A 22273-nucleotide genomic window follows, 5' to 3' on the forward strand; every position below is an offset into this window, starting at 1 on the left:
GCTCGATACATGACATCACCCACCAGCCCTCTGATTGGCCAGCAGGGATGCTGGGCCGCGATTGGTCCAGCAGGGCAGAGGAGGAGAAGGAGAGGAGGAGGAGGAGGTGGTGTTGGGTTATTTCAGAGGAAACCTCCTGACCAGTAACTGAAAGCTCTTCATCAGAATCAGAACAAACTTTGTCACTTACTGAAAGAAAAAATAATGTTTTAAAGATGAAAAATCAACTGAAATTAAGCAGCGATCAACTTTCCTGGGATTTCATGTGTGCAGCACCAACAAAGGCTTCATGGAAGCAGCAGCAGCACAGCCCGAGAGGCCGAGCCTCGACAACAACACAGAAAAGATTCAGGCGGTTTTAAAAAGATAAAATGCTTTCTTCTAAGAGGCTTCTAAAGATTTACAAAAATGTAAAAAAAAGACGTCAAACAAGCAAAAATATTAATGCTTTTAATGTGAAAGGGACATCCTCTGTCAACAGGAGCAGGACAGAGGTGAGCCTTCAGTCACCGTGTTTATTAAAATAAGATCTGTATCTGCATGTGCTGCATGCACCACGAGTCTACAGAGTTCTGCAAGGTCAAAGGTCATTTGATTCTAACTTAAACAGCTCTACCAAGTCAGAAGCACCTCTAATGAGGTCATGAGGCTCCGGCGGTGGGGGGAAGGATGTTTTTATGACTCACCTGTTTAAACTGTAGGGTTATAGCAAGGTGGAGGAACTCCAGGCCTCGAGGGCCGGTGTCCTGCAGGTTTTAGATGTGTCCTTGATCCAACAAGCTGATTTAAATGTCTAAATGACCTCCTCAACACATGCTGAAGTTCTCCAGAGGTCTGGTAATGAACTGTTCATTAGATTCAGGGGCGTTGACCCAGGGTGAGATCTAAAACCTGCAGGACACCGGCCCCTGAGGCCTGGAGTTCCCCACCTGTGGCTTAAAGTTTGCATTATCAGGGGCGTGGCCTCCCTGATGGACAGGTGGCTAATGTTTTCTTCAAACTTTGACAGACTGCAGTCTGAATGCAGTTTGGGAACAAATATTGTTTTTCCTGCAGAAAATGCTGGAAACACCTAAACATTACAAACTCTGGATTTATTTTCAACAACTTTTCAGCAGCTTGTTAACATCACATGACCTTTGACCCTTGGTAGCGAGCTGCAGAGGGATGATTCTCTATGCAGAAAAAGCATGAAGGCACACTCCAGGCCTCAGGATGAAATTCCTCCCACATACATGTGCTGCTGGGCAAATTAACGAGAGAACATGTGGAGATGAAGTGTAAGGTGAGCCGGCTCTGCTTTGATCCGGTCTGATCCAGTTTGCTGGGTCGGCGTGCTTCTGAGGAAATGTCAGCACTAAATTTACCGGCTGACAAAGAAGCGTTACTCATCCTCGGCACACAAACACAAATCTGTGCTTGAGCTCAACGCCTCCATCTGTCACCGAGCTTCGCAGCCAAACAGTCTGCCGCTCTCCGCTCGCAGGACAAACCCACAGCGATGGAGTCCAGAGAAGACAGCTCGCACATCCACGCCTCGAACCGCTTTCAGCATCGATTAGGCTGCAGACAGTTCTGATCGATCAGTCATGCTTTGGGCCAAGTCTGAACAAGGTGCAATTTGTGGGGAGGCAGGTGAGGATATTTCACACAGACATGTGGCACGCGGCAGGAAAGCACCTGCTTCAGATGGAAATATTCGTGGATAGCAGGCGAGCAGCAGAAGTGCAGGAGCGTAAGCTGCACCATCAGCTTTTAAAGGTCATTTTAGCAGCTACCCGCTGCAGAAGCCAAGTTAAACTTTCACCACTAGGGGGCACTGCTTTACCAGTGTGTATTGAGATGCTTTTGGATGATTTTGGATGCTTGGGAATTCTCAACGTCACACTGAGAATTCCCAAGCATCCAAAAATATCCATGGGTTCCCGATGGGCAAAGACAAACGCAGAAAAGAAACGCATAAATGGACCCAGCGTCAGTCAAGAGTGATGCCAGCATCACGAACAGGGTGGAGCATGTGACCCAAACGCTCTACAGAAGCCAAGTTTGATTCCTGAGGGCATTTATTGTGTCTTCCCCTGAGCGCGCTCCGCTGTCCTGTCTGAATAAAGACTAAAGAGCCCAAAAACCTTAATCTTAGTCTTAGTTACATGAGAGTGGATCAATAAAACACAGAAAATGACCTGGGAGTGACCACTGAAGGACTGAACTCCAGCTCCCATGATGCACTGCAGCAGAACATAATGTTCTCACGAGCTGCCCCCAACTCTGAACCAGATGATGTAATGCATCTGCAGTGTGTGAGTGTGTGTGTGTTTGTGTGGAGGCAAGGTGAGCCAGAGGCTGCAGCAACAAGGAGAAGGAGAAACCTCCACATCCCAACTGATGATGTCATCTGCAGCCAATCAGCTGAGAGTGCTCAGAGCCACACCTTCTGTGTGTGTGCGTGTGTGTGTGTGTCTGATGTAAAATCAGGTTATGGATTCAGCAGAAACAATAACACATTGCGCTTTTATTTGAGCACTAAGGTGTTGCTGCAGAACAGAAATGAGGCTGTTTGCAGCAGTGCAATAGAACAGAATAGAATAGAATAGAATAGAATAGAATAGATGTGATGGGAACAGAGGAGGCGGGGCTCTGGCCAGTTCTGCAGGATGCTTTTGAGGACAAATAGCAGCAGAATAACTGAAAGAGGTGACATCACCTCTGAGGCCGTAAGATGATGTCACCAACAATGAGGTCATTGCAATGAAATGGATTCGGAGTGATGTCATCATAATGTGACTGAGTGAAAGCAAGAAAGTAAAGTGGATGAGTCATGCAGCTGAGGTGAGACTGGACAAACACATTAGCGCATCTTTTACTCATGCTGTGAGGACATAACCTGCAGTGTTACACAAACATTAGAATTAGGTAAGGGTCATGTTAGAGTAAGATTAAGGTTTTAATCAGGTTAGGATGAGCTCAGAGTAACGTTGAGAAAATGTTTGTGTAAGGTTAGATTTAGAGGGTTGGACAAAGGTACTGATACTGACTCCCTGCTGAGCAGCTGCTTGTGGTACAGTGGGGTGTTCACTGTGTGGAGGAGGCGGGGCCCTGAAGGCTTCACTGGGCGAAGTACAACCTGCACAGGTCGCCAGTACACAAGCCCAAATCTCCAGTGGAAGAACACAGACCGGCTCTGGCTACAAGTCTGACTATGAGAAAATGATGATCTCAGTCGCTGGTTTCAAGCCTTCTTGAATAAAACGTGAAAGTAATTTTGGTCCCACTACAGTCAGAAAATAAGAATAATTCAGGCTCATCAGCATCCTTCAGTTTCTCACTTACAATCAGTTTTAAAAGTATTTTGGTCAAAACGCTTCACAATGGGATAAGGTGATGTCACAGTGGCTGACCATCTTTTATATACAGTCTCTGCCACTGTCTTATAATGCATGAGAAATCCTCAGCACTTACTCTGACACATGATCACCATGTGACCGATTGAAACTCAGCTGATGGCAGACTGTAGGTTTGTCTGACTGTGGGGTGTGGGTGTGGGTTGGGGGTCTAAGCTGTTCGTCTCCTCCGACTCCTGCTGCTGTGTTTTTGAATAAAGTTTGGAATGCTGCAGGATTCAGATTAAACAAATGTGTTAAATTCATCGACAGGCAGCGATGATTTCTTTGTGCCATGAAACACTCGCTCGGCCCTGAATGAAACGAGCTGGAGCGATGTGTCGGCGAGGCATCGTGACCGCAGCCCACTGAGGAAGAGGAGGAGGAGAGTGAGGGAGGGGCGAGCTTCAGGCTGAGGAGAGAGAGCAGCGTGGGCTGAATATCAGCGGAGGCGAGTAAACGCTGCAGGACGAGACTTCCAGAAACTCACCTGAGTTCAGCGCCGTGACTTTCACTTTCTGTCGGATCATTTTTCACAGTTTGGGGGAATTTTCAGACTAAAATCAAATCCTCAGATTCTGCCTCTGGGCTCTGCTGCAGGTGAGACACACACGGAGACATCAGCTGCAGAGACGTTTGCCTTCTCTTATATATATGATATAAAGGAACAGCATGGTACACGTCTCATGGTGCTCCTCAGAGCATCCCTCTCCTCTTTAGTCCGGAGGAGTCAATGTTTTCCAAAAGAATTTCACCTATGGGTCCATCTGACCGCAGATCGGTTTTTCACGTTGCCTCAGTCGCGCAGAGAAGACGGGGCTTCTTCTCTGCGTGACTGACCTTTAACCTGCAGGTGTGGACGTCACTGCCAGGCCGGCTCCAGCCTCTCTTCTTAACCTCAGTCGTAGTTCAGGAGCAGTTTCACGCGTGGCGGTACATCGACCTCTGCATCATCCAATCACCTTCACCTTCCACACAGCGCTCACCTGACATTCTCCAAACCCCAGGAACCCTGCTTATCCCCTCTGGACACCCCTAACTTCTTGCTGCCCTGGATTTCCCAGCTCTGGCTCCTTAAGACCCGATCTGATAACAGAGCTTTTCATCAGACGTGTCGTGGCAGGCAGCGAGTCCTGGAGGTGCATGGACTGATCTCCATCACAGAATCACGGCTGTGCTTAATGCTTTGCTGCCTGAGGGTCTGAAGATCACAGGCCTGCAGGCTTGTTCCTGCACACAGAGACTTCTCCAGGTTATTTTGATGGTATTGTGCACACGATGACATATTCAAGTCTAGATGTAGTGTTTTTGCAGATTTGTGAATGTGTGCGTGCTCTCCAAGATTCCACTCTCCAAATGTTCCTCCAGCAGTTTGTTTTTAGTACAAATGATTTTTCATGAAACTGAAAATGCCCCGGTTTAAACATCTGATAAATAAAATCGAAGAAAAATAACATATGGTTTATAAAACATTCTATTTTTTTTTAGTGTCCCAAAGTTTGATATAATAACATCCATGTGGAGAACACGGGGTGAAACACTAAAATTACTTCCACCTGGTGACAGTAGTCCCCCCAAAAACCAGCACGACTCTGACCAAAATGCTAACATTGCATCTTCAGAACCAATGGGTAACAGAGGCCGTGTCCATCTTTTAAATACAGTCTGTATTGTGCAGGCAGGTAAAGCTCGGTGAAGATGAAACTGGTTGCAGCAGGGTTTGTGATTTTTAAAGTTTTAAAATGTATTTTTAGCTCTTGGTGACCTCACAGCGAGTCCCCTTCAGTCTCATTGATTATCTGTCCACATACTTCTGAACACTTGCAGTTCCCGACACACCTGCCGTCAGCTGATTATCCACGTTAGACAAAGTTTTAAATGAGTAACTAACTTAACTTTCCAGGTTTACATGAAAACCTGACAGATTCAGGCCCACACTCTGCACACGGGAACACGAGCGCCTCATATCTGTGTGTTGGAGTGAACGGCATCGCCGAGCTGAAAGAACACAAGTTAAACTTGTTTGAAGCTGTCAGTGTTTCGTGCAGGCGTGCCGTCTTCTCTGCGGCTTCGTGCTTTGTCCTTTTGAAAGCTGAAGTGAGTGGAGAGATGAGTCAGACGCTCTTCAGTCCGACCACGCTGCCGGATTTCAACGAGCGCGTAGGCGACAGAAGCGAGCGGCGTGTTGGCAGCTTGGTGGCAGATGGTCGGCGGGCGGACGACCTGAATCCATTCACAGAGCTCAGACATGAATGAAGACAAGCACATACACAACACACAATCCAGCACCTCCAGAAACACCAGAGAACTGCTGTCAAGTGGGAGGTTTTCTTTCCTCCATTCATCCTTTATTTTACAAACACAGTTTGTTGGGAACATGCCGTCTCCTCCAGAGGAAAAACCTTTGCACACTTTTCAGCACCTCTTAATAAATTAAACAGAATTTAAATCTTTCTGAACAGTAAAAAGCAGAAAAGAAGAATCCACGGCTGAAATCCACATCTGGTGGTTACCAGCTGTTTACCAGACGCAAAGCAAAACAGTGAACGTTGAAATGTCCTGCTGTGGAATGATGTCATCGATGACCACAACTGTGCTGTCAGATTAAGGCCCTTTTGACCTTTGACACTAATGTTTGTTTCTGCTTTACAGGCGACTCTATGAGCATGCTTGCACTGAGACACTTTCACAAAATCACAATGAAATGTGAAGCAGAATCCTGACCCACTGATGGAGGAAATGATGGGGTTTCACGCTGGAGCGGTACCGCGGGTCATCATGGCGAAGTCTTCAATGCTGTTTGAATCAGCACAGTTTGGATTCTCCATTAGCATCGCAGAGCTCATCGGAATCATCACTTTAAGAACTGAAGGTCAGTCAGTCCTGAAAACCTCTGGATGTGTCCCCAAGTGCAGTCCCAAAAATCATCGAGCTCTACGAGGAAACTGGCTCCCATGAGGACCGCTCCAGGAAAGGAAGACCAAGAGTCCTCTCTGCTGCTGGGGATAAATTCACCCGAGTCACCAGCCTCAGAAATGGCAAGGTAACAGCAGCTCAGAGCCCAGATAAATGCCAGACACATCTCTACATCAGCTGTTCAGAGGAGACTGTGTGAATCAGGCCTTTATGGTCAGGACAAAGGAAAAGCAACAAGCAGAAGAGATTTGTTTGGGCCAAGAAGCACGAGAAGTGGACATGAGACCAGTGCACATCTGTGCTTTGGTCTGATGAGTCCAAATTTGAGACCTTTGGTTCACCACCGTGTCTTTGTGCGACACAGAAAAGGTGAACGATGGTCTCTACATGCATGGTTCCTACCATGAAGCAAGGAGCAGGAGGTGTGATGATTGGGGGGGGGGGGGGCTTTGCTGGTGGCACTGTTGGGAATTTATTCAAAACTGAAAGCACACTGAACCAGCATGGCTACCACAGCTCCTGCAGCCACATGTCATCTCATCATTTATTTTCTAAAGACAAACAGCCGACATCGTTCTTTAGTTTGACTCGTCCGTCCTTTAGTTTCTCACAGAGCTCATTTTGCCCACTAAACACCAGCATGCTGCTAATGCGTGCCGACTGGTCGGTTTAGACAGGACGTCCTCCCTTGATGGTGCCCGTCTCAGGAAGTGCAGTTCTCCGTTATTTCGCTGGACATTTATGACCATCACAAGAACATCGTCTATGTTCTCTGAGAACATTTCAAAGAACCTGGACGCTTTATAGCCGTCTTTCTTTAGAAGTTTACAGACTCCAGTGTAGAAAGTGTCTGAAAGTGTCGCCTGGTTTTCATCATTATCGATCACTCAGCACTCAGTGACCTGTTATTGTTCCGTAAACGTTTGTTTGTTTCCTGACGTCTGAATAAAGACGGAGCTTCTGGAATCACGAGGTCGAGTCAAAGGCTTAAAACCAGTCCTGATATCAGAGCTCATTTTATTTTACATGTTATAAATCCTTTCAGTACTTTCACAAACAAAGCCAACAGTAATGGAACAGAAGATATAAAAATATAGTTCTCTCTCTCTTTTTGGGAAGGAGCAGCCAATCAGGTCACCTGATCATACAGGAAGTTCAGCCCTCGCTTCGTCGTGTCTGAACTTGTGACGAGGTGCGTCAGCAGTGGAAGATCCGCTCCAGGTAATAGTCCGTGTCCTGCAGAGGGAAACCTCTGAGGTCAGGGATCCTCGGGTATCATACACTTCCTGTTTCGGACCTGAACCACTTCCATCCTCTCCTTCAGGAAGTTTCCGAAGGCTTCGGTCTCCTTGCTCTCCTCCGTCACTGAAAAATCAAACATCATACGTCCGAATGTTTATAAAATAATTTCAGGCTTCTAAGAAAAGCAGGAAGTTTAATCCACACCAATCGACGAGCGAGACTCATTTCCTCACCGGTGTGGTCGATGTCGTCTGTGTCGCTGTCCACCGCCTCCTCGTCCTCCTCGTCAGGATTACCGCGTGTCATAATGAGGTCACTGGGCCCGGCGATGTTGGCTTCATCTGCTGGCAGGAAGTCAATCGGTCAGTTAGAACTACAAAAACGTAGCATAATAACAGTTTAGCTTCACGGCACCGGCTCTACCTGTGGACGGCGTGTTCCTCATGTCGACGGCTCCCAGGTCCTTCCGGAGCCGCTCCAGCTGCTCCTGCTGCTTCTTGCTCTGAGCGTCGGTCTGCAGGACAGGAAGTTGATTTAGACAGGAAGACGTGAGGGCGGAGCAACAGGGAGAAACAAAACAAAGCACTCACCAGCTGTTTGCGGAGTCGTTCGTACTCGGGTCGGTAGTCCCTGAGGAAGCAGGAGGAAGACTTCGGTTCGTCACAACAATTCGTTTCCTCCATGAAAAAAACAAACAAACAAAAAAAAACAAAAAACCCAACGCTCAGCGTCGAGCTCCACGACTCAAAAGTCTAGTTTTTATTTTTGAGTTAAATAAAATAACTGTTACTATTGCTAACCACCACATCAGTCATGTTTACAGACTGTATATGTGGTTATATGGATACTGCAGAAGACAAAGAGTCCTGTGGTCATTAATTCAAAGTCATTATTTATGGTTTCGTGATGCGCGCTCAATCATCCAGGTCAGGAAATCACTGATTAACCCTTTAAAGCCCACCACAAAACCAAGTCCGCTACAGCTAATCTTTATATTTTTACCTGCTGTAGTGCCATTTTTGGGAGGATTTCAATTTGCTACACATCCATACAACCTTTATATTCCAAATTTTAATATTATATATGTATTAAGCCCATAGTAACTACATAAATTTCAAAAAAGTGCAATAAACTACAAAAAAAAAAAAATTCTTTTCCCCAAAGCACTTTACAATTCCACTATTCATTCACTCTCACATTCACACACTGGTGGAGGCAGCTACAGTTGTAGCCACAGCTGCCCTGGGGCAGACTGACAGAAGCGAGGCTGCCATATTGCGCCATCGGCCCCTCTGGCCAACACCAGTAGGTGGTAGGTGAAGTGTCTTGCCCAAGGACACAACGACCAGGACAGAGAGAGCAGGGGATCGAACCGGTTACAAGATGAGCTTCCCAACCCCCCTGAACCACGGTCGCCCACAAAATATTTCTAGGTTTATCCCTCAAAACTGTAAATGCAAAAAGTTGCACAACATACTTTCCAACTACAGGGAATTTATTCTGAGCGTCTTCAGAGTTTAATTTTTTGCGACACTAATTTTCATAAACTGCAGGTAAAACAAAAACTAAATATTTTTGTGCACAACATGCATAAAAACAGCATCAAAATAAACTAATTCATACAAAAGTGTGATTTAAGTTTAAAGCCTCCCAGAAACTGTACAGAAAGGCATAAAGTCACACATGACTTTACAAAACTGCAGCAAACCTTTGAAAGGCCTCGTGAAAAACTATGTTTCCCAGAATCAACTTTCTGGGATTATTTATGGGTATCTGGTGCCCTCTAGTGGCTGACACCACACACAGCGTCCTCATATTGCAGACACAAAGGACGTTAAATCTCTTTACTATTCTTTATCTTTAATAGAGTCATAACTTATAGGACTTCAAAACAACACTTCAGGTAAAAAATAAAATAAAATACAAATTAAAAACCTCTCAGCTTTATGAGGACCAAAGCTCAAATGTTTTTATAACTTGCCTATTAAAACTGTATTAAAGCTTAAAGTTTTCAATATGACGGGTGTGGCCTCGCGACACAGGTGTAGCTGCTAGCTGCCAGTTTCCTAATCAAGTTTGCTACAGTTGGAGGAGAACTTCACAAAAATGGTCACATGTGGCTAAAATGCTAAAAAAAACCAAAGATTTTACACATGTTTATATTTAGAAAAGTTTCATTCAGTGCTGTTGTTGTTGTTGTTTAACTACTTAAATCATGTCAGGTTTGAGGTTTTATTCTGACGCTTTGAGCAAACAAAGATAACCTCGTGTTTTTTTCCCCCTCTGGTCAAAAAGTGCCTGAATGTTTTAAAACGGCTGTACAGAGTCCGATCAGCTCACTGGGAACTCCTCATGTTAATGATCATACATTTTATCACCAGTGTGTCTAACTCACCTCTCGTACTCCTTGGCCGCGTCCTCCACCTGCACAAACAGCTCGTCTAATCCACTTCCTGTCACCGCAGACACGCCCACCACCTGCAGGTGCAGAGACTTTATCGCTTTATCCTTTTCTCTAACTTGCTCTGATCATCAGTGTGTGAGGTAGTGTGGCTACATCCATCTTTTACATACAGTCTATTTAAAACCCTGTAAGCAGGTAAACCGTCAGCATAGCCTCTCCCTGTGTGCGTCACACAAAGTTAAAACTTTGGGGTTTAAGGATTTGCTAAGGGTTCAGTTTTTCGGCGGTCCCTCTCACCCTCAGGTTGGTGTAGAACTCGTCCAGCACGAGGCTCATGGAGCGTGTCAGGTTGCTCACGTACGAGGTTTCCTGGTTCAAAGCGTCCTGGAAAGCCTCAAAGTCCTGCATCCACTCCACCGCAAAGCTGTGGTCAATGATGTCGGTCTGAAAAAGAAAACCACGAGAGGAAACCCCGTCATCAAACGACAGAAACACCGAGTCCAGCAACGAGCCGGCAGCACGCCGAACGTCCTCACCTTGTTCATGACCACGATGAAGGGCAGCTTCGTCTTGTAGAGGATACTGAAACACAAAGAATCAGAGGACTTAAACAAAAACTCTGCTGACTGTCCTGATGGGATGCTCAGGTATATTTAGTGACTCATTTCAGGTAAGAACAAGGCCTCCACAATCCCCTGGCTCTTATTTTGAAAGTCTAGCTGCTGTCGTGTATCCCAAACAGCAGGATGATCGGGGGCTTCTGAAGTATCCTGGGCATCATTTAAATGTCTCTGCAGCTGGACTCCAGCTCCACCGACTTGGACTGCAGCTGGGGGAGGACACGCCCATTTGCTGCTACCAGAACTATGGTGACCAGCGGCGGTCAAAGAAAGTGGAGCTGGAGTCCGACTCCATGGAGAGAGACTAACGGGAGGAGCAGCTGTAAATCAGACCTCAGAGTCATCACGTCTCACAGAAAACATTAAAATGAATCTGATGTGGTTGGTGTTCGGTACCTGCAGGCGTACAACATGTTGGACATGAAGGTGACGGGGTTGACGCTGCGGGACGTGTCCATGACGTAGATCACCACGCAGGGGAAGGATGACGCCTACAAACGCACGCAGACGCTGTAAACGACTCGTCTTTATTCATAACTTAGACATAAAAGCAGACGAGCAGACCCACCAGAGCTTCGGTGATGATGGTTCCAGACGCCGACCAGGTGAAGACTTCGATCTGACCTGGAGTGTCAATCAGGACGTACCTGGAGCCAGAGAGACACCTGCTCATTCATGCTGTTGTTCAGCATGTTTATACGCTGCTCAAAAACATTAAAGGAAACTTTAATCAGGTTCAGCTGCTTCGCTGTGAATGAAATGAACAACAGGTGAAACAACACTGAACAGGACTGGTTTTACTGGAGGACATTTTTCCCCTTTTACTGTTTTTCAGGATTTTTGCATTTGGCTTTGATCAGCATCAGGCCTGCACATCTTTAACAGATAGTCCAACAGGATGGCACATCCATAAGTGCTATTGAAGGTTTGCCGTGTCTCCCAGCAAAGTCTCAAGAGCATGGAGGAGATTCCAGGAGACCGGCTGTTACTCTAGGAGGGCAGCACTCCTAGTAACAGGAGGAACAGGATGAGCATGACCAGAACTACAAAGAGACCTCCACTGAGACACTGCTGCGAATGTCTGTGGCCAACCAATCAGACACAGACTGCACGAGGGTCGTTGTCGGAGCCTATGCTGGTGCAGCCTCTTGTCTCGAGAGTATGCAGGCAGTCCCTAGAGGATGAAGGAACTGATCCATGAACTGCCCCACATCGCCCGACCTAAATCACTAGAACTCCTCTGCGATGTTACGTTTCTCATCAGGACATCACCCCGGCGCCGTCAGGCATTCATACAAACATGTGGGGGGATTCAAACTCCCGAGAGTCATTTCTGAACTCCTGCAACGAAATCTGAACAAAACGGGCCTGCATCGATTTTTTTACTTTGATTTTTGGGGTGTGTTTGAATTTAGCCCTGTGTAGGCCGATCATTTCAATTTCCATTATCCCTAACCTATTACCCTCAGTGAGATCTGCTGTGTTTTAAGGTGTTCCTTTAATATTTTGGAGTGTTGTGCATCACAACCACACACAGGAAGCCGCTGGCATCCAGCACAATCCTTAAAACATTCAACTGCATTTAGCTGCAAATAAGCAGCTACATACTGACCGGTGATTCTGTCGCTTCTTCTCGATGAACTGCATCACCTGAAGAAAACAAACACAAAGTCAGCATCTGAATTGTTTGTCTGGTATGGACATTCGTACCACGAGATGTTGAGATTTGTGAGTCACCTGATCAAAACGGGTGGCGAACAGGTTGAGTGATGTCACGATGCCGCCGTTGGGTCCGAGGCCGTACTGCTTCATCACCTCCTTGTAGTTCACTGTGTCCCTGATGTCTGAAAGCAAGAGGACAGACAGAGAAAACTAACAGACGCTGAAGATGACGTGGAGCTAAAAGTCTTTCCGGCTCTGTTTGAATCACAAAAACACGTGAAGGTTTATTTGCTTTCGCTGTGATGTGTAATGCAAAGATTAAATGCACTTCTGCAAATCCAGCATCGCACATCAAGTTTTAAGTTCTGGTTTAAATAAGTAGCGTCCAACAAACAGATGGATCCTTACCGATGTTTGCAGGGAAAGGGACCTCGTGGACGGCGGGGTCCAGGTTGATGACATATGGAGGAGCTTTGAGGGAATGCAGATGAGCCGTCAGCCTCTGTAGGAAACAGAAAAGTACTCAGATTACTCGGGACTGCGGCTCACTTCACAACAGGCAGACAAACAGGAAACACTGTTTATACGGAGGAAATGTCCTGAGGAAGAGGAGGGAAGCTGAAGATGTTAACATCAGTCACAGGGTGTCATTGGTTTAATTTAGTGACTCTATTAAGCTATTTTAACATTTATTGGGTTATATACAATTTAGTAAAGTTTGACTCTACTCTATATTCTATTGTTTTCTATTTAAATGTGCTAATACTATGTAATCCATACCTTGCCGACCTTACTTACATTCTATTGAGCTTTTATGCTTTCTCTAAGTTATTTTATTAAAGGCTGTTGTAGGATAACTAACCTTCTGCTGCCTCTCCTACCTGACTGAAATCAAACTGATTTTATTTGATGCTAATGGGTTTGTGCGCGGTTTGGGGGCTTCGTGTGGTCCTCGGTGTGCCACAGAAAGCTGGTTGGTACCTGAGTTTTAGCTGAAATTAAATAATAAAAAAAGCTCTTCCTCCTCTTCTGATGTAAACCTGCTCACACACCTGTACCTGTCGCTGCTCGTTTATTTACCTTCCGGTCTCTCTGAAGAAGCTAACTCATGCGGCTAACTGCGTTAGCCGCTAAGGGACTGGGGCTCACCTGGACGAAGGTGGTTTTCCCGGAGCCCGCCATGCCGAGCACGATGAGACACACGGGTTTGTCCCCGGCAGCAGCTCCCGGGACCCCGCTGCCACCTGCCGTCGCCGAACTGCCCCGGGTCTCCGGGAAAGCCGCATCAGTGCCGGGACACTCCGCCGCCGCTGCCATGATGCTGGAGGGATATTATAGTAACCGGCTGCCGTCCACACGCAGCCGCTGTCGTAAAATGGAAACGCGGTGTTCAAAACGAAAGCCAGAGGGCAGCAGTGTGTTTAAGAAACCATGATGAAAACACAAGGAAACTTTATTAGAATATTTTACAGATAAATTATAAATAAAAAACACGTGACTGCAGAAAGTAACATATTTATACTGTTCACGTCTTAAAAAAATTTGTATTTTTTCTTATGTTTTGTGGATTAGAAATATTACTTTTAGTACATTTTCGTAGTTTATAATTTGTTAATAACGCAGTATATAAATAATTAATCATTTCTATATTATATATATATTTCCGTATTTTAAAAGAATATTGACTTTACTAGTTTTATGTTTTGCAAATATTTTAAATAATTAATTTTAATATACATAATATACATTTTAAAAAATTACAAACCAATAAATACTTATTTTTCTCATTATAGTCTAGAAATATTCTGAAATTTTACTTTCCTTGAATAAAATTCTAAAAGAAGTAGATTCTTCGTCAAATGAAAATTGCTAGAAGTGTGGTGGATGATTTTCACAATAAGACCTCTGTCGTGTCTCCTCCAGCAGTGGATAAAACTTCAATACAATAAACATTTGCATAAAAACAGATTTTAAATGTGTAGATTTTAAAATTTGCCACATGAATGAATGTGAACGAGGTAAAACAGCCAGCCTTTTCAGTGATTTTATTGCAAATGAAAAATGTGAGCATACATGTAATTAAAGCTTCAGTGCAGATTAAAAGTACAATACACCATCCATAAGCAAAAGCCTCATAATAATCAAACGATAACACAGTCAAACTCAGGCAAGAGCACCAGTCATTCAATATAATAATCAAAGTTAAGAATGAGGAATAATGAGACCAAAAATATGAAATAATAGGATACGACAAAAAAGAAAACATCAAAAGTCAGAGTCAGCTATCAAAAGAATTTAAAACATAAAAAAGTGTAAAAGATTTCTGATTATGGTGCAAAGGAGAAATTCATTTTCCAGTTTAAACCACCAAAACTACAAAAATATTCAAGACAAAATGAAAGATTTAGAAATCTGACGACCAGCACTTTCAGGAGCTGCAGCTGAGCAGGATCGAGACTCACCGAGCCGTCACTGCTTCTCTTATCTGTAGAACATTGTGATCTGCAGCTGTCTTTTATCCAGCGTTCTGTCCTTGACTTTTTGTTTTCCAAATGAGAAAATCTCTCCAAAATCTGTTCTGCAGCGTTTCACTGCAGGTCGCAGTCGGACGTGAAATACAGCAGTGAGCTCTCACAATCACAGTGAACTGAAACTAGGTCTTCAAATATATTTTACTCGACTGACGTAAAACTAAAAACACTGCCTGAAATGATCCTGTGCGTCCTTAAGTGAACTTGAGATGGACCTATTTAGATCATTTCATATTTTTATCATTTCAGTCTAGAGCAGCTTTGCATGAGTCACTATTAAAAATAATCCTTCTTTAGCTTCTGCTGGACCTTGATGCAGAAATCCTAAACCCAGTAAACCTGGATGTAGCCACTGTGATGTCACCCTTTGTTTTCAGCTTCAAGCTTCATCATTATTCTTTTCACAGTCGTCGTTTGTTTGTATCAGGAGTGTGCTGAGGTATCATCCAGCACTCCTTGTTTGATTGCCAAATTGCATCCGTTTACTAAAGTTTCAAACTGGAGCTCCGCCTCCTTGGACGGTCAGTTAGTACAGTGACCTCACAGCAGCCATATTATTGGTCACATGATGTTATTAAAAATGCTCCACAAGGCTCCAACAACACAAACACGGTGCAGAGGTCCAGTTTAGGAGAAGCTCAAAGCTAACTTTATAATGTGGTCAGTCCATGAGGATTATTTTGAACTGTGAATCATACAAAGCTACCCTAGTGACGTGTTTGTATGAAAATGAGATCTTTGTGTGTTGCTTTTTTCAGTTCAGCTCAGTTACTCACTCGAGAACAATCCATTGTGAACTGTACTCGAGTGAGTACTCCTGACGTCGGGCTCTGCACTCTCTGGCCCAGTGTCCAAACTTGCTGCAGTAAAAGCAGCGATCTTTTCTCTTATTCCTGCGTGTCTGGCTGCTTCGAGGTGGCTCTGGCAGTGCCAGCAGATCTGATCTCCACTCTCCCGGATTAGTTACAGATGGCTGATGTTTTGAGGTAAACGTGCCCTTTAATTCCATGTTTTCTAAAATAAATTTGATCTTGGAAAAAGTAAAAGTTTCCCACTCAACATGATCCTTCAAAAGCTTCGCCACGTGAGGCTGCAACTTATCCACAAGGTAAAGATTAAACAGAAAAGCACTTGCTTCACTCATAGTGGAATTCCACAGTCGGTGGAAACGTTCAGTGAAATCTATCACTGACTCTCCGGGTTTCTGAAGAATCATCCAAGGGGGCACAAATTCAGGGTCATTCCAGGCTGCGTTTTTAATCGAGGTGGCGCACTGTGTGTTGAGCCATGCCGTCATATCACGAGTGCGTCGCCACCTGGTCTCGCCATCCACTCCTGGCAAGTCAAAATGTTCCTTCACATTTTCCCACTTGTAGTTATAAACTAACTTCAGCAACTTTTTGAGCTCAGCAGGAGACGGCTGATACACCATGCAGGTGAAACGCAGCCACCTGTGGAAGTCGCTCGGTGTTTTGATGGGGTCAGGAGCATCTCTTAACAGACCGTAGAGCTCGCCTGGGGTCCATACAGCCTTTATGCCATCCACAAATTCTCTGCCGCTGCTCTGCTTTTCTGCCGTAGACCTGGTCGTGACAGGCGACTCTTTCAGAAGACTTCCCTCGTCCGTTTGCGTGCCTTTTTCCTCAGGCGACTCTTTCAGAAGACTTCCCTCGTCCGTTTGCGTGCCTTTTTCCTCAGGCGACTCTTTCAGAAGACTTCCCTCGTCCGTTTGCGTGCCTTTTTCCTCAGGCGACTCTTTCGGAAAACTTCCCTCGTCTGTTTGCGTGCCTTTTTCCTCAGGCGACTCTTTCAGAAGACTTCCCTCGTCCGTTTGCGTGCCTTTTTCCTCTCGCGTTTTAACTTGTGGAATATTTGGCGGCGGTTGTAGTACTTTTTCAGCTTCGGGCCTTTGGTGCCCCTGAAGGAGCCAGTCATAGTTTAGCCCCACTTGTTGCAGCTCCTTGAATAACGTCTCCTCACTCGGGGGAGGTTGTACCAGTGTCACAGCAGAAGGAAATTCCTTTCGCTGTTCTGGTCTTTTGGGACTTTCAAATGTTTTCTGCCTCAGACGCTTTGAGCTGTTGGACCCCATGATGATCGCTCCCGGTGTGCAGTGAAGACTGATTAACACTCCAGGTGTTTATCTGATCACAGAAACAGAATAAATGTTGATCAGTTTTGGAAACACACTCGTGATGTTCAGATTGGCACAGTTAACCTGTAACCCCCATCGTATAAAATGACCAATTAACATCCAGAAAACTTTCATCATGCCTGATATATTATGACATCATCATGACTAATATGTGTGTACAGCTGCATCTAAAGTCAAAGGTCACTCTTTCAAGGATGCCAATATTCACATTTTGGACAGAGAAGACAGACAGAGTGAACGACCCTCTTTAGACAGAGGGCGGGGCTTACGACACCGACTGTCTGACATCTATAATCCAGGTCCTTCCCAGACGCCTTAATGCCCACTTTTGTGTCATCTGATCTCAATTAGTCACATGACAGCGTGAGGCAAGGTTTCACCCAAAACCACTGCTGACAGTGACCCCCACACACGTGATCAACGGGTCAACGACCCTTATAAGGAGAACTCCCAGTGGAGTTTAAATACCAGGGACTCTCCACCGTTAGGTTTTACAGCTGCAGAAGCTTCTCGGATGAAACTTAAAGAAGTCCAGTGGCTTTTCTTTCCAAGAAGCAGATCTCTCCAAAGACCAGATTATGAACAAAGTGACAAAATTATTGGAACTTCCTACCGATTATTGTGTCTTTGAGTGTTTTAATACCTTTGGAAAAAGACGAAGTAACAGTACAGGGTCCAACGGCATGTGGCTAACAACGAGGAGCTGTGAAGTAGGACAGAGAGAAGTTATCGCTCTGTTGTTGTCACACGTTAGAACCCTGCGCACAAACATGCAAAGCATATCTTATCACACGCAGACAGCACGTTGCAGAGACTGAAGCTTTCTGTGAGCACGCTCAACTGAAGCCTTAAACTTGTCCAAACTCAGGCAGTGACAAGTAGTCTGATGACAGCAGCATGAAACTAATTCAGAATATTCGACGCGGTTTCCGATTCAGAGAAGAGAAAGAAGGAAGTAAAGGATGCAGATTTACTGAAATAAAGGCACTTACAACCCGCTGTAAGAAATACTACACCAGTACTCTTAGTCGAGTAAGTGAAAAAGTCTGAAGCCACCACTCATTTCTTTCTGAAGGTGTTTCAGAGAGAAACTGGCCATATTTTATCGTACCACCCACGACTAAGGGCAGAGTTCCCCAGTAATTCGTTTCAGTTTATATGATCTGTAATTATATTTACCTACAAATACTTAAAGGTCAATTAATATTAATAATTATACTACAAATAAATGCAAGTATTTGGTTGGAAACAAAACAAATTGATAGAAATTGCCCTCCTACCTGTACCTTTATCCTTTTTGGGGTCCTGATGAGTAAAGTGAGTGAGGAAGTTCAGAGAAGACAAAGGCTGATCTCATCTCAGCGTGAAGCTGGTAGATCCACACCGACTCCTGTCGTTTTCTCTTCTAAAACACAGTAGCAGAAAGTTTGTCCTCAGAGCGGAGCAGATGTGGACAAGCGTGAATTAAAAAGTGGGTTCGGTTTGGCCTGAAATTTGTCTGTTTGCAGCACGGAGCCTCTGATGAAGACGCCTGGTGGAAAGTTACAGGGGAGGAGCTCGAACTGCTCAAACAAAAGGATGAACTGAGAGGCTGAACCATGAAACTATGAAAGTACAGATATAGAAATGAGCTGAACAGACTTTTGAATATCTGCAGTTCCTTTCATGCATGAGAAATCTGTTTTTTATTTTTTAAATAAAAGCTGCAAACCATGAGGTGACAAACTGATATATCTTCCCTTTGCTGCAGGCGCAGCTGAAGGGCAGTGAACGCCTTTTCTCTGTTTTCACAGACTCCAAAACATTCCCAGCCTAAACTAGTTTGCAGTGTCTGCCTTTACAGATGGATTCTGGGCATTGTTTTGTTTTATACCAAGATTCAGCTTTCGTTCGCCTACGTCCTGTTTTATATCCTTAACCCTTTGACCCCTGCATGGAATACATGTGCAGGCATGCAGAACCTCCACAAACAAGACAGAGTCCCGTTTCCCCTCTTTGCCAAGCGCCTCTCAACAGATACGACTTATTTGCCTCTCCTGCTACATATATCATGTTGAACTGTGTTTGACCTGCGAAGGGGAACTGGATTTCAGTACAAGTGAGGTCTGTGATCTTTGTTTAGTGACGGGTGTAGAAAAAAAGTTTCCACCTTCAGTTCGTTTAAAATTTAAAGCGAGGGGTGAGTCCTGCATGCAGCTGCTGAGATGAAAGCAGGAAGTACTATTAACTGACTGAAATATATCACCCTGTTATTTTTAAAGTGACTTTTTGTAACTTCCTTCTGCAAATTCTAAAGTATTTTAATTCAATTCAGTTTTATTTATACACAACAACAGTCGCCTTATACTGTAAGGTAGACCCTACAGTAATACATACAGAGAAAAACCCAACAATCATATGACCCCCTATGAGCAAGCACTTTGGCAACAGTGGGAAGGAAAAACTCCCTTTTAACAGGAAGAAACCTCCAGCAGAACCAGGCTCAGGGAGGGGCGGGGTCTTTCATCTAAACTACTTCAGTAGCACTTTAGATTATAGTTCAGTAATAAAACAGCAAAAGTTTGATAATAATGTGAAAATAAAGACTCAGTGGGGTGTGCAAATTCAGAGACCCCATTTGTAGACCGATTACGTCACAGAGATGCGACGAAGGCTGTCCAAATTTGAAGACTCTTCCAAAAGCAGCCGACAAATGCGTCCTCTTTTTCCCCAGATCTGAAGGATGGGTCAGGTGTATCCTTCGTGGCCTGACCTATCCCATAATTCATAGCGCTGCCCAGCCGATTCCAGTTTCCAACAATGGTGGCAGCTACTTAGTTTTAATATTACTCTTGTTACTCTTTCTGGAGAGAGAAAAGAAACTGCTGTACGTAAAGAATGTAGCTGTGTAAACTTCAAATATCTGCTCGATTTTCAAGACATCACATATTTCTAAAAGTGCTCTGACGTTTTCGGAGACGTCTGTTACCCACCAGCTCGATAGCTGACCGGGGCGAGAACAGCGAACTCCGGGCACATCGTTTTCAACCCCCCTGCGTTAAACATGATATATAAGTCACTCAGATAACTTAAAAATGTTATTGTTTGGCTTTTTTCAGGGTTTTATTTGTTCCTGAGTAAATCGGTTTGGCTGAGATTAAAGTTCTAGTTTTCACACAGATGAATAAACGTCAAACAGAAAACTGATTAAACAGAAGTGTGAGATGGTCGAGAGTTTACTCCAGTGTCCTGTTATATTGAGGAAGCAAGGAGCAGACGGCTGAGTTTATTCAACTCTACAGAGACAGCGGTGACGCAAATCTGAAGGCCAGACCGTCCCATTTCACAGATTTTTCAGTCTTCAAAGGACCCTGCCCACGTAGACCGTGAAGGCCGGGTCCTCAGGAGGATGCAGCCTATGAATTTGGACACAGCTAATAACAATGCAATGCCATGTAATCGCCATGGTAATAAGGCTACTTTCACGGGTCGCCACTGATGGTAGCTCTGCTAGTTGGAAGTTTTATGCCAGCTAGGGATCTTTGACTGTATGTGATTACCATGGTAACAGGAAAGAGCTTGATATGAACCTTGTAATAACAGGTGTAGGAATGTTAGTCACCCTCTGATTGACAGTTTTGATCAGGTGGACCAGAGTGTCAGGTGTGCAGCAGCATGTTTAATTGACCTGATGATCAGTGGCGGTCCTAGCCTGTTTGGCGCCCCGGGCGAACACTCCCTCTGGCGCCCCCCCCCCCCCCCCCCCCCCCCACACACACACACACATAAAACATATTAAGGATTATACATTAACATAAAACTGTTGTCGGAACCATACTGAATTTCGCCAGAGAAACACACACACACACATATGAAGAGAGAGAGAGTATGCATTGTATGCAAACAGCTACCAAACAGCCATCATAATTCATCATACAATGAGAACAGGACAAATCAACAATTGACACTGACTAATTAATATTAAAATCTGTAACATAATGTATTGTTTGGAGTTTAGTCTGTGACTGTTACTATTTTTACCATTTCTTTTTGGAGCAACTGTAATCCACATTATTTCCTCAGGGATTAATAAAGTATTCTGATTCTGATTGTTTCAGGATGACCTGCCATTATCCAATGACACATCTGCTTACCTGTATCTTTTGCTCGTTTCTCCTCTTCTTTTCTATTTTTTACTAAACTGAGGACCTGATGGCTTTGAACTTTTCTTGTCCATCTTCCATTAGTTTTAATTTTGCACTCCAGTATGAACACAAATCCCCCAACCCGAGGATCACCACAACATAACCTAACAGACCTACACCTTAGTTCACAGATTCATTTTGTCTAAGGTGTATTTCTGGGATTTTGCACAACCCAGGATTCAAATAATGAATACATAATGAGCTTGGATTTACAACATTATGAATGAAATGTGCTCTATTTGGAAGCAGCCGCCCCCCCCCCCTCCCCTTTCGACTCGTTGTGTGTGAAACTTTAAATCATCAAACTGTAAATTTTAAATTTTTAATTGTTATTGATCCCTTTACCCCTGGTCCAAAAGTGTATATTTATTTTCTTACTCTTCTTATATTTATTGTTTGTTTACTTGCACTGCTGTAACTGGAGCCTCGTCGTCTCGTCTCTCTGGACTGTATGTAGCGGAGATGACAATAAAGTTTACTTTGACTTCAGCAGCGAGCAGGCGCACCGAGGGCTCTCGCGCTCAGTTTTCGCGTATAGAATTTTGAAAAAACATCGGTGCAAATTATAAGTCTGTATCATGATGTCTGGTGTTTTCGTGTTGTTGGTTTGTTTTTATTTTGTTTTATTTTGCGAGTTGGTTATTAGACGCTGCTCCAGCCAGCCAGAGAATCCCCCGCCGCCCCGCCCTCTCCTCCCTGTGCCGCGAGCAGCAGGCGCACCTCGCAAACGGAGGGCGTGCTTACTCCCAGCAAATGGGCGATAGAAAACCGATCGGTGCCTGTGACATTCCCAATATGCGCTGGCATGACGTCGGGGCAGCATGAGTACGAGCATTTTTTTTTTTTTTTTTTTTGTCGATACCCGTGATGCCGCCCCCCACCACGATGCCGCCCCGGGCAACCGCCCGTTTCGCCCGTATCAAAAACCGCTACTGCCGATGATGGTAAGCTCTCCAGCAGGAGGCGTTCGAGCCACCACACGTTGTCACGTTGGCAGCTCAGTGACGCTCTGTGTTGGATTTCTAAACAGGCTAAGAAGCTAGATTTTCTGGTGTCTCAAGCTAAAGAGTCCAAAGTTGGTCATGCTGTTACCACGGCGCCCCCACATGACAGAGAAAAGAAACTGCTGTACGTAGATGCTTGTGATTAGTTACAGAAAAGACACGACTGGACAAATCA

General features: G+C 44.7%; 1 protein-coding gene across 2 annotated transcripts; it reads right to left on the reverse strand.

Moving 5' to 3' along the window:
* Nucleotides 1-6779: 6779 nt before the first annotated feature.
* Nucleotides 6780-13578, reverse strand: gpn1 (GPN-loop GTPase 1). 2 transcript variants are annotated; one of them, XM_063480855.1, is made up of 13 exons: nucleotides 13374-13578; nucleotides 12633-12726; nucleotides 12300-12406; nucleotides 12175-12212; nucleotides 11131-11209; nucleotides 10959-11053; nucleotides 10479-10524; nucleotides 10240-10386; nucleotides 9934-10016; nucleotides 8129-8168; nucleotides 7962-8052; nucleotides 7772-7882; nucleotides 6780-7661 (listed from the first exon to the last, which is right to left on the reverse strand). In XM_063480855.1, exons 1-13 carry the CDS (start codon nucleotides 13539-13541, stop codon nucleotides 7555-7557), a joined length of 1206 nt encoding a protein of 401 aa, XP_063336925.1. In that variant the 5' UTR covers nucleotides 13542-13578; the 3' UTR covers nucleotides 6780-7554. The 2 variants fall into 2 exon arrangements, with proteins under 2 accessions (XP_063336925.1, XP_063336933.1); XM_063480863.1 differs by having other exon boundaries at nucleotides 7155-7661; nucleotides 7772-7879; nucleotides 13374-13576.
* Nucleotides 13579-22273: the final 8695 nt, after the last annotated feature.

Source organism: Pelmatolapia mariae, linkage group LG1 (assembly GCF_036321145.2).
Source record: "Pelmatolapia mariae isolate MD_Pm_ZW linkage group LG1, Pm_UMD_F_2, whole genome shotgun sequence".
NCBI classification, from domain to species: domain Eukaryota; kingdom Metazoa; phylum Chordata; class Actinopteri; order Cichliformes; family Cichlidae; genus Pelmatolapia; species Pelmatolapia mariae.